This window comes from Pezoporus occidentalis, unplaced genomic scaffold (genome assembly GCF_034315485.1).
Source record: "Pezoporus occidentalis ecotype Australia unplaced genomic scaffold, CSIRO_AGI_Poc_V1 ctg32, whole genome shotgun sequence".
Lineage (NCBI taxonomy): Eukaryota > Metazoa > Chordata > Aves > Psittaciformes > Psittacidae > Pezoporus > Pezoporus occidentalis.
Window position 1 is genome coordinate 4,591,193 of NW_026915158.1, and position 16,185 is coordinate 4,607,377.

Consider the following 16,185-nt stretch of genomic DNA (forward strand, 5'->3'; position numbering starts at 1 on the left):
GCCAGAACTGGAGGTGATGTGCCTCAACACTTGCTGAAGTCTTTCCCGGAGATAGATTTATCACTGGCCCCTAAAGTGAACCAATGAGTTCCCATTGGCCTAATTTTCTAAATACAGCCCTTTGCCTTCTTTTTATCAACATGTCAGCGTATAGCAAGACTGAACTAGTCTAAGATACAAATATGAATTCTACTCTGTTAGCACAGGGAAGAGAATAACCCATTGTTCTTCACTTGTATAAGCAAATACCCCAGATGTACATTGCAGTGAAGAAGCTGATTACCTCTGAGTCTCACATTTGTCTTTTTGAGTTACAGGAAGCTCAAGATGTGGCTGGTTTGTAGCTCAAAATGATGTTCCTTTAGTTTAGATTTTAACTGCAAATCAGTCTGCTTACCCCAAAACAAACATCTGGTCTTTGCTTGGAAAACAAACAGATGACTTCACTCCTGCCATCAGAGCACAGCTACTCAAACACCTAACAACAGTTAGCAGTAGCATCTGATAGGAGGGAGAGATACTCAAAAGAACAAAAACCTAGCTGCAAGTAGAAATAACCGGATTTGGGTGTCTTACAGAAGAAAACAGTAGTATTTTTTTAAATCACTGTTATAGTAAAATGTAGGAAAGTAGTTGGTTCTTGAGAAATCAGAGAGATTCCTATCTTCTGGTGTAAATTAACATTCTGAAGAATTTACAAACAGCTGTAGCTGACCACAGCAGAAAAAAAACCCAAACAAAACATAACCACAAAGAGAAATTTGAAGAGAAAATAGCGCCGTGGTATACATCCTTAGAGAAGATGTTTCCCTAAGCAAAAAAATAGATGCCTGAGCCAAGTAAGCTCTTTAGCTCCTTCTGTGTAATGTAAACTCATTTCAAAAAAAGCTCACTCAGTGTTTTTTCCTTTTATTTAGGCAAGTATGAGAAATTACAAAATGAGAATGAAGATATTCTCAGCCTACACCTCATTTGCAAGTAGTAGAGAGCTGCTTACACTCATAGAGTTTGCTTTTGTGTAGAAGAGGGAATAAAATCCAGACAGTGCTCTGCTGCTGCGACATTAAAGAAGTACAAATATAGCTAATTTGAAACTACAAAGGGAGAAGGAGGCAGGATGAAGTGGAAATGAGACTATATCCCAGAGTATATTGACATAATCTTGAAGTAAACATTAAAAATGTATCTATGGAGTGAGAAACAGAAAAGGAAGCTGCCATCCCAAAGCTTGTGTGCCTGATCACACTGCCCTGCTGGCTCCCAGTTTTCTGGTTTAATTTAGAGAAAAGGTTACTATCATCTATCATGTTCCATGCATTGTCAGAAGAGCCAGCCCTATGTATTTTGTCATTAAGCCCACTGAAGAGGTCTTTTAAATGCTTGCAATGGATGTTAGCCGACTACTTGCCAGCTGCACCGTAGCTCTGCCCTTTCTTCTAATTCAAAAGTATATTAACCAGAGCATAATTGCAGGTGTTCTCATTCATAATCTACAGTGACAATAACAAACAGCAGACCAAATGAAAAGGATCTTGCAGTCTTCCAAACTATGCAGTGTTTTGCTTTTTGTTAGAGCTATTTATCTATTATTCTTAAATTTTCTTAGGTATTGCAGGTGACTGAAATTAAGAGTGAAAAAATATTATTGAAAACAACTTAATAATTTATGTTTAACTTGCAAAGCTACAGTAGGCTGCATTTTTGTTTACTGTAGGATTAAAAAGGAATTTCTTTTATTAATATAATTTTGTATATGAAAAAATTCTGAAGGAAAGTGATATTTTAGCATGAAAACTAGGTAATCTCCACAGATTTTAGCAAAGGGACTCCAAAACACAAAAGGTATGCCAGGCTCCTGCATTTTAGATGTATCTACTTTTTTATTATGAAGGCACTATATAACTGCTATAAGAAAATACTTGCAAAAGTCTGTTAATAAGTATCTACTGTCAACACAAGTTTTACAGAAATACATGCTACAGTGAAAATATGGAAAAACAAGAAAGGAAGATATATGCACTTAATGAAAATAACTTTCACCTGCCCCACATGAAAATAAGAAATCTTTTAAGCAAGAAAACTGTTTAGATGAAGAAATACCTACTGTTAAAAATAACACAGCAATGCAGTGCTTTTTACCAGAGGAATTAGACACTGTTTACTAATTCCTTGAAGTGGCAAAAACACATGCATTACAGTGATATGATTCATAGGCAGATATTCCCATCATATCCTGGGCTGCATCAAGAAGAGCATGACCAGCAGGTCAAGGGAGGTGATCCTGCCCCTCTACTCTGCTCTTGTGAGACCGCACCTGGAGTATTGTGTACAGCTCTGGGGCACCCAATGTAAGAGGGACATGGGTCTGCTAGAGTGAGTCCAGAGGAGGACCACAAAGATGATCAGAGGGCTGGAGCACCTCTCCTATGGACATAGGCTGAGTCAGGCTTGCTCAGGCACATTTCTTTCTTCACGTCATACATTTCTTCCCCACAGATGAAATTCAGTGCCTGAACATTTTAGGAATGGAAATCTTCATTGTGCAAACCCACACTAGTCTACTCTGGACACTGTCAGTTGGAGCTCCACTGCTGACTTCCAGCAGGGCTACAAGCCTCCCCAGAGTTACCCATCTTGAAGGTGAAAACCATAGAGTCAGGAGGGCCCAAGATGGTGGCCTGGAGCTGCCTGGGGAAACACAGGGGAAGCCATGGTCTCTCATACAAGGCTGCTGCTCCTGGCTGCCTGGCCTCTCTGCTGGAAGGGGTCTCTTGAGCACTGACCAACTTCAAGAAGACCACTGCTGTAGCCGTGATTCGAGATTAACCAGACAGCTATGCCAACTATCTCTACAGCTGAATTTTCAATTTATGTTGGCTAATTTATTTTTTAACAGCATGCACAGATTTCTTGAGCAGGACAATAAAAGATCTCATTTTCATTGAAGACTCTTCAGTCTGACCTATAACCTCATCTTCAGTTTTCTCCTGTAACTGTATTGCTGGGGGCATAGTTCAGTACAGCTCATCAGCAAACAAGTAGAAGTGTTGTCTAGAAAGGCAAGGATGGAGGTGAATGCAAGAAGTCACACATCTTCACTAAAGGTTTTCCTAAAGAAGGATTTGCTGGGTACCTGACATGTTCTCAATCAAAATGAATGTTTGTTGGGAAATCTTTGCTTTTGCACCCTTATACTGGATTTCTTCTTTCTTTTCAGCATGGGAGCAAAACTGATAAACCTGAAGGGGAAAAAATGGATTTCAAATACAAAAGGAATTCAAAAGGAACAGGGGACTGGAGGGGCCTCTTGGGACATATCTGATCTTATAATTTTGTAGATATTGTATCTGTTGGACTTGCCTATAAACGTACTTAAATTCCATCTTAAATCCAACAGTTTTCTTATAGCTACCACTATGTGGAAGCCTTTACCAGAGTCTGATTCCAGTGATTAGAGACAAGTTTCTTACTGCTTTTTTCTTAATTTTTTCTCACTTTCTTAAAGTAAATACATTTCCAGTCAGCCTGCTTCAATTCATTCTTGTCTTGACCATTGTTGCCCTGAAAGCAACCGCACTCCTGTTTATTTTGATTAAAAGTTATTGCTAAATACCATGACATAACTAAAAAAGTCATTGCCTAAAGTTTCCACAGAGTCAAACTGAAACCAACACACAAAAGATGTGTTATCTTTATGGTAACAGCAACAGCAGTGGTACCACCCTTACACAGGATGGTACCTGCCCACATCTACGAAGGCTAATGACTCTAACACTGCAAATGCTTTCTTCTCAACCAGGAAAGCATGGGATAGATTTTACATCACATGTACGAGAGCTACTTCTGAGCACTGGAGGTGCTTTATAATCCCCTTGGCTCCTCTGAGTAAGCTGCTGCATAGTGACCTGGAGATGACAAGTCCAGGTACCTAAGCACAAACACATTTTATATTTTATCACTTCTTCAAAAAGCTGGAAACAGATGACTCACCAGCAATCTGCCTCTGACCCAATACTGCGATAAGAGGGTTGAAAATCTCATAGGAGAAGTTATACAGCAAGGTACTGGGTGATGGTTATATTTTGCAGTGAAAACAGTGGTTCATATGAAACAGGCCTGTCCCAATATAAGGCGAAAAAAGCCTACCACACCATAAAACCAAAACTGAGCACTGAGTGTATATACAATAGCACTAACAGGGGAATTATATTTAGGGAAAAAAAAACAAAACCAAAATAAAACTATATAAAACTCCCTGTTTGGTGTCTTCTAGATCTGCTTCTTGAATGGATTTCAAGCAACATCAGCTGAATCCAGCATTAGAAACATTTGAAGTATTTACTACCTCTAGATATCTGCAGGCCCTCTAAGGCGATTAAGGTTTGGAGTATCTGTGCCAGCTTTAATCCACTTCTCAAGATAATAGGCATATAAAATAGGACACCTGGGCCACAAACCTAAACCAGGCAAGAAAAATAAAAGGCCATCCACAGATCAAGGAGAACCTCTAACGAGCAGGATCAGTCATGTAAAATGTTTTTCATAGGGACCATACACTACCTAGAAGATGCAAAGTCAGATCAGATAATCCTTGCTACAAGAATATGCAATAAGATTGTGACCTGAATGCTTTTAGTTTTGGGTCTTGTTTCCTAATTTAGCAGGTCCTGATCAGCTACACTTGTGCAAAGCCACTGATGAAGTACCAGAAGTTTCATGATGATGGAAGTCATAAATACATATGCAAAGGAAAATGGGGACCTAAGTTGTCATTACTAGTCATGATGTATGAAAATAGTAATAACTGAACTCCTCCCTGAGAAATGACCAATCTACATTCACAGCTTGGGCAGTCATAAAAACAGCCTTTGCACCTGGACAATGTAAAATGATGACAGAAAAAAAAAAACACAACAAGCATACTGCCTCATATTGCCTTTTCTACACCATTTTTAGAACAGAACAACCTGTCAAAATATACCCATAGCATGTAATTTTATTTTCAACACTCTCAGCTCTAGAAACAATGGGACAGCTTTTCTCTTTCTACATTTTTAATCATCATAGGATAGTATGCGACAAGTGGCAGACGCTGTGGAAGACTCTATTTTGCATCTCCAGAGCTTGTCAGGGAAAGTATTGAGTAAGTCAATCAGTACCACTATTCCCGAGACACATTCGGCATCAGCATACTGCTGCCTACTGCAAGGATGCAAGACAGCTGGGGAGCCACTGCAGAACACCACTTGCAACAAAGCCATAGGAACACAGGGCTGCCAGCATAGGGTACCAACTCTGGCCCCTGCTGTTCATTCAAAAAGTAACATATATACTACATTGTATAAACAGTTGATAAGATGGTAACTTAAGCTTGTAAATTGGGGGCGGCTAGCTCCAAGACTATGATGAGCAATTAAGAGACATTAGGAGCAACTCATCTTTTCAGACGATGCCTGAGCCTAAGACCAGTAGTAGCTTGTCCTTCCTATTCCAGCGACATAAAAGTAGGGCAGCGTGGTGAAGCCAAACAAATACCGGTATAAATCCCATGACTGATAAGCTGTCCAAGTTCATTCTTGTTTTATTGCACATTTCTCAGGTTTCATCCAAATCCTCTTCTGCATATGTACTGTATTTCCCGCAGAGCGCCTGTCTGAGGTAACATGACTCCTGTGGTTACTTCCCCTTTCCAGCACTGAGATGGCAACATCCAAATGTAGTCATTCGCCCTGAAGAGACTCGCAGACCCAATTTAAAGAGAATGTTTAAATATGCATTAACATATAGAAACCACTAACTCTGGACAGATTGTTTTAATGACTTCTGTTTGTGCTGCATAAAGGGGATCATGTTCCTCTAGAAAAATGGGAGCTAGGGCCACTGCACCAAATTCCTTTCTCATGTGTAGCTACTAAAATCCTCCAAATCCCATGTATTTAGCTGAGAAGATAATAAAACCAAAGCAAACCATGTGAACTATGTCTTGCACCTCTCATACCCTCTCTAAAATGCAAACACAAATTCTTTGGCGCTGGCAACCCTAATTGTTATAGTCATTACTAAAGCCAGAGCTATCCAAGTGACTTCTTAATTGAAACTTGTCAAAACTCACAAATTGGGTGCTCGATGATCCTGTTATTTTAAAAAATGTATTTACTCTTTCCAGTTCTTCCTCAAGTAGTGGGTGGTGCTTGCTTTCTGTGGTTCTTGTTACATACATCACGCTATCATAAATACATACATAGTCATAACTACCTATGTAAATGCATGGCAATATTTATGTGATAAACAGTGGAGGCACACAGTGGATTATAAACATATATGAGAAATACATTTCATAAATAACTGGTATTTCCTCACCTGTGGCTGCTCAGGAGCACATTTCCCACTTACACAAGAAGTGGTCTGACACTCCAAACACCCAGAGCTGCCATTTGGAAAACCAGCCTGATCACAAATTGCTCATGCCCCAGATATGTGAACACAACTTTCCAGTTCCTACTCTCTCCTGTGCACATCCAAACCCATGATATCTTCAGTTCTTTACTAGCATCAGTGTTTTTTAAAATGTCCTGTACATTGGTATGGCATTAATCTTAAGCAACTTGATACAGCACAGACGTCTACAGCTGAGCTAGTCACCACAGGACTCCTTCATCGTTCACAGTGATAAACTGGCACTTGAAGGAACTGATTTATCTGGCCAACTGCAGATATTTGTCTTAGGATAAGACAGATCCAGTACTAGCAGTGACCATGAGGAGATCACCGGATGAACAGCTCTGGTGCAGGCATTCAGACATTTATGAACCAGGAGACCTGTCAGAGGTGGCTTCCTGGCATAGATGCCTTAGATCACTAGAAAAGGGGATGTTTGCAGCTTCTTGGCAGAGCTTGGCATTTTCTGTCTATCTTTCAGAGCTCAGGATAGCCATTGAAAACTGTGTCTATGCTGCTCATGGAAGAGTTTCCTTACCTCACATTGAAAGGTTTTCCAGTCTCCTTGGATTACTGGTAAATTCAGGACTGTCACATTCAGAGAGGGGGAAAGGAATGCCTGTAAATCTCTGAAACCTCTTAAAATGAATTTCTGTGTAGTGAGTAGGGACTTTAGGTGATGGGGCTCTGCAATATAAATTTTATCAGCACTGTGCTGTTACAGATGCATTACAAGTTACAAAATAATAAGGAATTTAGGTAGGTCATCTCCAGAGAATTATTAATTGATATATAATGCACACTGCACCTGATGGCAACCTGTCCATGTGATGTGTGTGCATATATATACACACATATATATATTAATGCGCACTCCCACAACTTCCTTCTCTGCATCTCCTTATTTTAGCGATCTAATTCCAAACTGGTGCTCGCCTGTGAGCTTGGTAGCAGGATTTTCCAAGGGAAGATGGTGTTTTTTCTCCTTAACTCAGTGTTACAACTATTGTTCCTACCCTTGCTGAATGGGTCATTTCTTTGGGGCTGGGGTGGACTCTTTTTTCTTTTATTCTTTCTCTCTTTCAAAAAGATATCTGAGAGACATGCTGATGAGAAAAATTAGTGGTTGCTCTGTATGCTGCTGCCAGTGGCTTCAAGTTTCCAACAGCGCTGTGTTACCAGACTTAAAGAAAATGGTATTTTAATTATGTGATGATGGAGGTAGAAATTCCCAGGTGCACGAGGAAGAATTACAGTAGTGTGATGCTATAATCCCTAACTATAAAGACTAAGGATTAAAAGTGAAAGGCTAATGGTCTAGTTGAAATTTCAGGATTTCATCTAATTCCCCAACCTTCCAAGATCTTTATTGAGACCTTTACATTAGAGGCATTATGGTTACCTTCTTTAAAACTGACAGGAATCAGAACCAAGTCCCTGGCATGTATTTTTGGTCCACAGCAAATTATCTTCCTCTTGTGTTTCCTCCATTTTGAACATGTCTGACTGGGAACACATTACCATACAAAGGTATTAACCAAATACATAGGAAAGAATTGCTGAGAAATGTTAGCAAGTATTTAATTGATTGATGGAAAATGTCTTTCCTAACTAACCCTCTGGGTTCCGAATATGAAAATAGTTAGATTACAAGATGGTAAGTGCTGATGTGCTAACACTGGTTAGGCTCTTGATTTTCACAATTTCTTAACTGTTTACTTACTCTGTCCACAGCACAGCAATACAAAGACTATTTTTTTACTCTTTTGGATACAAACTGAATTCCTTTCAGACAGAATGACACAATCTGCCCACGCTGTCAAATTAAATTAACAATCCTTTACCACGCAGTCCTCTACCACAAAGGTATTTACCTGTTTTCAGTAAGCTTCTGGCCTGCCAGCAAAATGATATCACAACATTTCAGACACTTACCAGTCTGAAAGTTCCACTCCAAAACAATTTCACACAGGACAAGCATAGGTTTCTACATAGTGCACAGTGTAACCTGTATTTCTTTAGACTTTCCAAGCTACAAACGATCAATCCTGCAGGTAGTGTTAGACAGTTTTCCAGTCTTGTGAACTCTTTTGAAAGACGGAAGATAGTCTTCCTATTTTACACTGTCAGGAAAAAAAAAGGGGATACTTTTCCTATTTTAACTAAACAACTAAAACTGCAGGACAAGGCACAAGATGGATCTCTGACCGTATACACTGCTTTGTTATTTTCTTGCTCCATGTCTGTGTTTCAGCCTGTTCCAACTAGCACTCTCCAAGAGGAAGCCTGGGTGTGGTTTGGGGATAGATCATGCCAGTAGCTGCTCCAAATCAGAGTTATAAACAAGAACTTCAACAGCCTTTACTTGCCTCTGATGCACTCCAACACATTGCACTCCCACCCATTTTGTGCTATCCCATACAGCATCCTTACCCTTTTGAGTGCCATCCACCAATGCACACAACACAAATCCTTTTCTTTCTTGCTATCTATAAACATTCTCCAGAAATTCTCAATGTGTCTCAGAATAAATGTTTTGACTACTTAGACCTGAGAAAACAGGTACAAAAATAACAATAGCTTGAGACAAGGGGAACAATGGGTACAGTGGAGAACAGGGTCCAATGTTATTTAGGTGGGCACTGAGAGCCTACTTTAGAGAAGTCTGATCCTAATTAGGACAGACACAAAAGACTCTGTGCTCCAAAGGCTTCTTGCTCAGCAGTTAGAAGAAATAAAGCAGCTAAACTGCATCCACAGACCCCAAAACAAGCAGGAGGGTCTGGATGCCTACCCGAGTCCAGGGATTCACATGCAAGAAAAATCACCAGTATTTGGGAGCTCAAAGAGTTGCTTATTAGACTTCTCAGGTGGGTCCATCCATCTTTCTCCCTAGAACCATTCTATGGCTGTATGAAAAATCAAATATTTATTTCATAGAATAAAAGAAGCCCCATGGCTCTAAAGCAAAAACACCTGTCCCAATGTGTACAAAAATGAGACCCGTTTAAACACTAGAGTAGTAACTCTAGTTATAGAATAGAATAAGTAAGGCCATTTCCTTCTCTCTGATTTTGACCAGAATCCTACTTTTGATCTGAAAAGCCTTTTGTAAAAATTAACCACAAATGACATGTTTCTTCAAGGAGTTTTCATTTTGTGAGAAAATTCCGGAACAGCTTTACATGAGGACCTCACACTCACATGGACAGAGGATGTTGATGCTGATGAATTGCTGCTTTCAGCTGTAGATTTTAATTATTCTCATTCTCTACAGCTGGCGTTATTGTGTGGTGATGTGTTTGTCTCCTGACATCTCAGGGTGGGGGAAGGATGAAATGAATTTTCTACATTCACAGTGCCAAAGGGACAGTTCGAATATGAAATGCTGCAATAAGACCTGCATGACTATGTCCGCTGGCATGAATGATGAATCCAGGGGTTTTAGATCTTGTTTTCTAGCAGCATTTTCAGACTGGAAGCATTTCTTTAAAAATGTTATTGGAAAATTACACTCAAGCCTATTTTGACAGATGAAAGAAATTAACTGGTTTATATTGGCTGATTTCTAGCCTGTGCTACTGAAGCCCTTCCCTTTGCTTTTACAGGCTGGCGGGGTCACTAATTCTACTCATTTTCAGTTTGTCAGTCAATAATAATTTATGTGGTACTACGTCTTTGAAACTGACAGCTGAGACAAGATCTGATGCACAGTCTTCCTTCCATAATGCCTTCCTAAACACTGGTTTGAGGTGGCCGAAAGGACTGAATACTCTGTATCTGAAAATGCCCTGTTCACCAAGCTGGTCATAAGGAAGTATTTGGGTGAGTTTACAACATTGCTGTGCAGGAAACATCTCTACTTTAATGGCATAATGAAGTCATACGAAGCAGAACGGTCTCTGCCATTGGACATTAATGCAAGTCAACATTTTATGTTTTTCTCTAAGGCATTTTAATTGTATCACAAGCAGAGGCCATCTGGCTGAGAATGAATATTCACTATCTCTAGCAGAACTAGAAGTACTTCAGAGGGAAACGGTACCTTCCTGGCTTCTAGCTTGGACAGTACACATTACTAAATCTGGTGTGTTCCACAGCTGGCTAAATTGCAATTTGATGCCCAACGAATGTCTTTTTAGGCTATTATTATCTTATTATTTAGTTATAGTTTACTAGTTTGGAGTTTATATCTTAAAAAAAACCAACACTTTATGTCAAAAATTCTTAAGAGACTTTGACTGCACTCTGCAAAAGATGGACTGCTTGTCCGCTTTTATTTACTAAAAAGTTACAGGGGTAGAAACCAATTCTTTTTTTTTTTTTTTTTAGGAATAAGCATGATTTCTCTCTTGTGTGTTTATTAAAAATGTAGAGAAAACATTTGCAAAATGGAAATTTAAAGAACAAGTAGAACAGCAGACAATAACTTTCCTGAGAAAGAATTAAGCAGAGAAAGAGTGAAACCATCACTTCTAAAGGGCAGGCATTAATTTCACAAATTTTATTACCATCAGTGGATCTTTGAGCTTAGCCTATCTTATTTCTACAGTGGTGCCTCTCACTGCAGCTGATTTGGTAGAGATTTTAGTGAGCAAAGTATGAAGACCAGAAGACAATGTTTCAAAGTTCTGAGAACTCAAGCTGTTAATACCGTGTATCGTAGCCTATTTACAAACTTGTAGATTTATTTGTACCTAAATATCTTGAGGTGGCTCTGATTTGGATGTTGAGCCAACAGCCTTGTCTGCCAACTAAGCTGCCTCAAATATGAGCAGCCCAGTGAGAGTGGGGGTCAGGCTGCAATAGCTGGGAGGTATTTGACTTGAATGCAATTGGGACCAGTGCTGGCAGAAATGCATTTAAAGGCAGAGGAGGCTCTGCCACAGTAGTTTGGAATTAAATCAAACAACCTGTTGACTCTCTCCCGAGGGAACACAATGTGATAAATCCAAAATGTATTTTCTCACCAGGGCTATCTGGGTTGTGTTGGCCCTCGCAAGTGCCAGGTTGCAACGGGTGAAGCAATTTCCTGCACGCATTTAGAAACTGCTCCAGAATACTTCAGGGTGATAAAAGTTAGTCGAGCCAATATGACTAGAGAGCTATCACCTCATTTTCACTGCATTACTGCCATAATCATAGAAGGAAGATTTATATATGTGCACTTGGGAATGAAATTCCAGAGCAGAAGAGACCCTTACTACCAACTATCATCTACCAACTATCAGACAACTGAATTTTCTTATACTGGCTTCCTTAATTTTCTCCAGAGAAATTTACCCTAGTGCACAAGACCCACACAAGACCCACACAGGTCTGAATGCTGGATACTACAGCCTTTGGTACAGCCCTATTAAAATTGCCAGGCATGCTTTTGATGTGAGCTTGCCATGGACCTAAGCATTGCCTTGTGAGCCATTCTGCTGGAACTGAACACCATGTACCTATGTGATAAAGTACTCCTGACTGTGAGAAAGGAAGGCAAAGTCAATCCCGAATACATAAACATATCTTAAGCATTAAGCAATAAGCAAAACGTAGAGGTCAGAGCAGTGATTCAGAAACCTAAGGAAGGACGGGAAGAGTGATAGCAGGAGTTTCCCTCTCCTTTGGCTCACAGGAAAAACACACTGAGTGCTATATAAAAACATGAAAATCTCAACCTCAAAACCGGAAGCATATAGTCATCCAAACCTGAAGTTATTCTTACTTAAAAAGCAATTGATGTGTTCGCTTTTCGGCAGTACACACTTCCACATACTTTGGAAGTACACTTCCATGTCTGTCAGTATGTCTGTGTCCATCACCTGTTCCAAGGCAGAATTCTTTTAGAGCAGTATTTCATCCAAAGAATAGGAAGTGATCAGGAACTATCAGCACATTAATACTAGAGCTGCATGAGACTCCCTCTTGTGATAAATCCAGTCATTTTATGTGTGCTCAGTGACATCCCATTCAGTGTCTAAACCTGGTCAGTATAATACAAAAATGTCTCCCTGGGCACACAAATGAAACTGAGGGTTGTAAACAACAAGAGACTAAATTCTCACTCTCAGACATGGAAATTTTGTCAGAATTTTGTGGCTCCAGAGGAAAAGCTGAGCACAACCTAAACATCTGCCTGAAACTGTTACACTAGCAAGGTGAAGTAAGTCCAATGAAAAAACACCACCACCTTAGAGTGATATTTAAAATGTCAATCACAAGAGGCAAAACAAGTTTAATATATACAGTCTGGCAAAGCTGCATTCTGCTTCTTTAAGAATGCATTACATATTATGAGCATTCCTATTACAATTGTATTGCAATATTCAGAGGATACTTGGAAGACACTATTACTTTTTTTAATATGGGTTTATTTGTTTACATCTTATTTTACAGCCACTCTTCCAGCCTCTAGTTTAATTTCTAAAATTAAAGCTACTGATATTTCCATATCAAAGTTTAAAATTAATTTGCTTTGTGGGACATGCCCCTTGATCTAAAATACTTCATTTTAATTAGGACATTTAATTTTCCCTAATGGAATCAAGTTCAATTCACTTAATCCAAAGCTACTTTCTGAAAGTACATTTTCTCAGCACAAGTCCTCTTAAGGCTTGTCCGCATGAGGAGACTGTACCTACAGAGCTAAACTGATTTCAGATTGATCTACTTACATCACTACAAAATGTTACTGAAGTTAACTGCAGCTGGGTCTGCCCCATTTCTGGATCAGTTTGGTCAAGCAGCTGTAAGTTTCCTAACGCAAACCAGGAACAGGTAACAGAAAATCAGGTACCATTACAAGTAGGTGTTAGTGTGAGAGCATGAGTGTCTGGGCCCACACAGCTTAGGGTATGGCCACTTCCCACCACCATTTTTGTACAGCTTCCTTCCTCTCTTTGCCCTCTTCTCTGTAACGTGCTGTGTACATGTACACCCTGCCACATCACGTTTGCTTCTCATTAGGAGGACGTACAAGACATTTCCAAGGAAAATGCTGCGTATTCTGGCTCTGTGTTAGGATGATGTTTTGCCCCCCATGCACACATGAAAACACACCGATAGATCAGAGGGGAGATAATCAGTGCATGGGCTCAGAATGTGAAAGGCATTCCCATCCCTTACTGTGAGAGAGTTTGCTCTGGGGAAGGCCTGTCTTTATCAACTTTGTCCTTCTCATGAGGACAGAGAAATGCAATCAATTCCATATATTATTATAAACTCTGATACTCCTTCCACTGACTACTGCTCTCACAATGCAGGGGCATGGCTATAAAATGATTTAAAACCATGCATACCTTGAAGAACAGCCAGGCTGTCATCCATTTAGCCACTTTCACAACCCAAAAGACATGCTTGTAGAGCTCAGTATTCACGACTCCAGGGTCTACTACGTTAGCAGTCACATGGCTTCCATTTGCAGCCAGAAGATGCTGTAGTTGATAGGTAAATAACACAAGGGCAAGTTTGCTTTGGGCATAGGCTCCATGGGGTGAATACGAACATCTGTTACAGGAGAGAAAGAGAGAGGGAGATGCACATAAAAGTAGTCATAAAGAAAACAGAATTGCATGAACATCAAATGTCCTGCATTTTGCAATATCCAGCAAACAAACAGCTGTCCATCTAGTCCTCAGAAGAAGCAGCTTATCACTGGCAGGTGTGCTGTTCACTGGTGATTATTCTGTCAGACACCAAGTCTTATTTATGATGGGGAGAAAAATTAAAATAAAATGACACAGTACCTGCCAGAATCTCTGTCAAAATATTTAAGCTAGAAATGCTGAGGCACCAGTCTCCATGGTACCATCACCTAGAGGCCCACAAACTACTCTTCCCTTCTTCATAGCTCTTTTCTCACACATACATACCCTGTTCCCACAGTAAATCTATGTCTGATCATACTACTCTTGGTTATTTATTATTTGTATTGCAGTAGGACCTACTACTTTCTGACAATGGCTCCTGTGTTGGCCACAGTACAGATGAGCAAGGTACTCATTGTCCCTACCCCAGTGACACCAGATTACACACAGCTAAAGAGAGAGATAAAAGGATGGGGCAAGGAGAGTGGCTGCAAGTGTAACCACAGTTATGCCATGTACAGCAAAGGCAGCTGGCTGGGTCTCTACCAAACATGAGGTGCGACAAAGGCTCACAAATACCAGGAATTACAGAAAACATAACCTATTGAGACTCCTCTGTGTCTCATCTGGGCTCTGAATCAGCCTTTCTTTCAGGTCAAACTTCCAAGGAGCTGACTAGTTGGGTTTCACTGCATGCAGGCAGCAGTATTTTTAAAAAAAATAAGCAGGCTAGTTCCAGGCAAATTAGCAGGAATGTCACTTCAAATGCTCCTCCTGACTTGGGCATCAGCATCACTTCCACAAATTCCTAAGCCATGACAATTCACTCTCGTAATTACTACAGCCTCTCATCTAACCTTTTTTGTGCTTAGTGGAACCAAAGGTAATTCCTGGCATTACAGACAGCCCATAAGCAAAGCAGGTGGGAGCCTAAAGCAACAGGCTCCTGGGGCAGCAAAAGAGCTATGGTCCCCATCCCCTTTGCATCTGCCAGAGCCTGGGGAAGGGGCACTGCTTGCTGATGATGATGGTGTGGAGCCAGGGGTTGGGGTCCTTGGATCAGCAGCTATTGCTTGTGGAGAGATAGAGGGGCACCCACCCAGGAGCAGGTCTCTCTTTCCCATCTCTCTCCGTTCCCCTAGTTGTTGTCCTGCCTCTGTGCCAGATGCAGCTCCAGACTCTATACTTTCACCCTTAGTGCAGCAAATGGCTAGGCTGGGAATGCACATACTCTGCTGAAAATCCCACCTTCAATTTCTGTGGCTGCTACTAAGTACAAGGTTTTTATTTTGAATGAATAGCAAGTATGTCTCAGAGCTGTGTTAGCTCATTCTCATTGAATACTTTATTTATAATATCCGGTACATTTCACCACAGAAAGTCCTGGATGATAGCACACAAGCTGCCTCTTTGCAGAGGTATAAGGCTACTGAAGCAATTTAACTGTTCATGTTGTCTGAATGGACTAAGAAGCTTGGAGACATAATGGCAAATTGTGCAGCTCAGGTACAGGAAATAAAAGACAATACCACTGAATCTCCAGTGCATCTCTTTTTTTTCTTCTTTTTTTTCACCTGCTGTATTCTTGTTCAAGCAAAGAAATAACAAACAGGCCACAAATGCATTATATAAATTGAGAGAAAAAAAAAATAAATAAAAGACACCTGACCATGAACGGCCCTTGCACCAACCAGCGGCCTGAGCTGCAACATGCTGAATAACGTAGTTCCATCATCATAAAGATATCACCTGCGCCTCAGGGTAAAATGGGCTATTTTAAGAATAAAGAACAATTGCTGCATGAATAGAAAAGTGATTTGGCATTAGTCAGGAAATTGCAGTTACATTTTAAATTCAGTAACGTCCGTGCTCTGATCTGAGACACTCAAAATGTCACCTTATGCTTCATGCATATTTCAACCCTTTTAACTTGAAGGACCAGATCCTCAGCCGCTACGAGCTTCTCTTGCACAACAGTGTGGGGCACAGCTCACGCCACCCATGGGAAGAAGCACTCATCCAAAGCCACCTCCGTCAGCCAGCTGGCAGCCAAGTCTGGCACTGCTCCATCAGTGCCACCATTCCCTCACCAGCAAAACACGGAAGCTAGGGCACAGGACAAACTTCCTGAATTGAATTAGGGTGATCTTGTCTGGCAAGCAGCTTGCAAGGA

The 16,185-nt window shown here is 40.4% G+C and overlaps 1 protein-coding gene across 6 annotated transcripts in view; it reads right to left on the reverse strand.

The window, feature by feature from the left end:
- DHRSX (dehydrogenase/reductase X-linked) overlaps positions 1–16,185 on the reverse strand; it is a 160,625-nt gene that overhangs the window by 15,679 nt on the left and 128,761 nt on the right. For all 6 annotated transcript variants that reach the window (XM_062628688.1, XM_062628687.1, XM_062628685.1 and 3 more), the window contains one exon: positions 13,725–13,932. In XM_062628688.1, the coding sequence (XP_062484672.1) occupies positions 13,725–13,932 (208 nt within the window). The remainder of the gene's footprint in view (positions 1–13,724; positions 13,933–16,185) is intronic.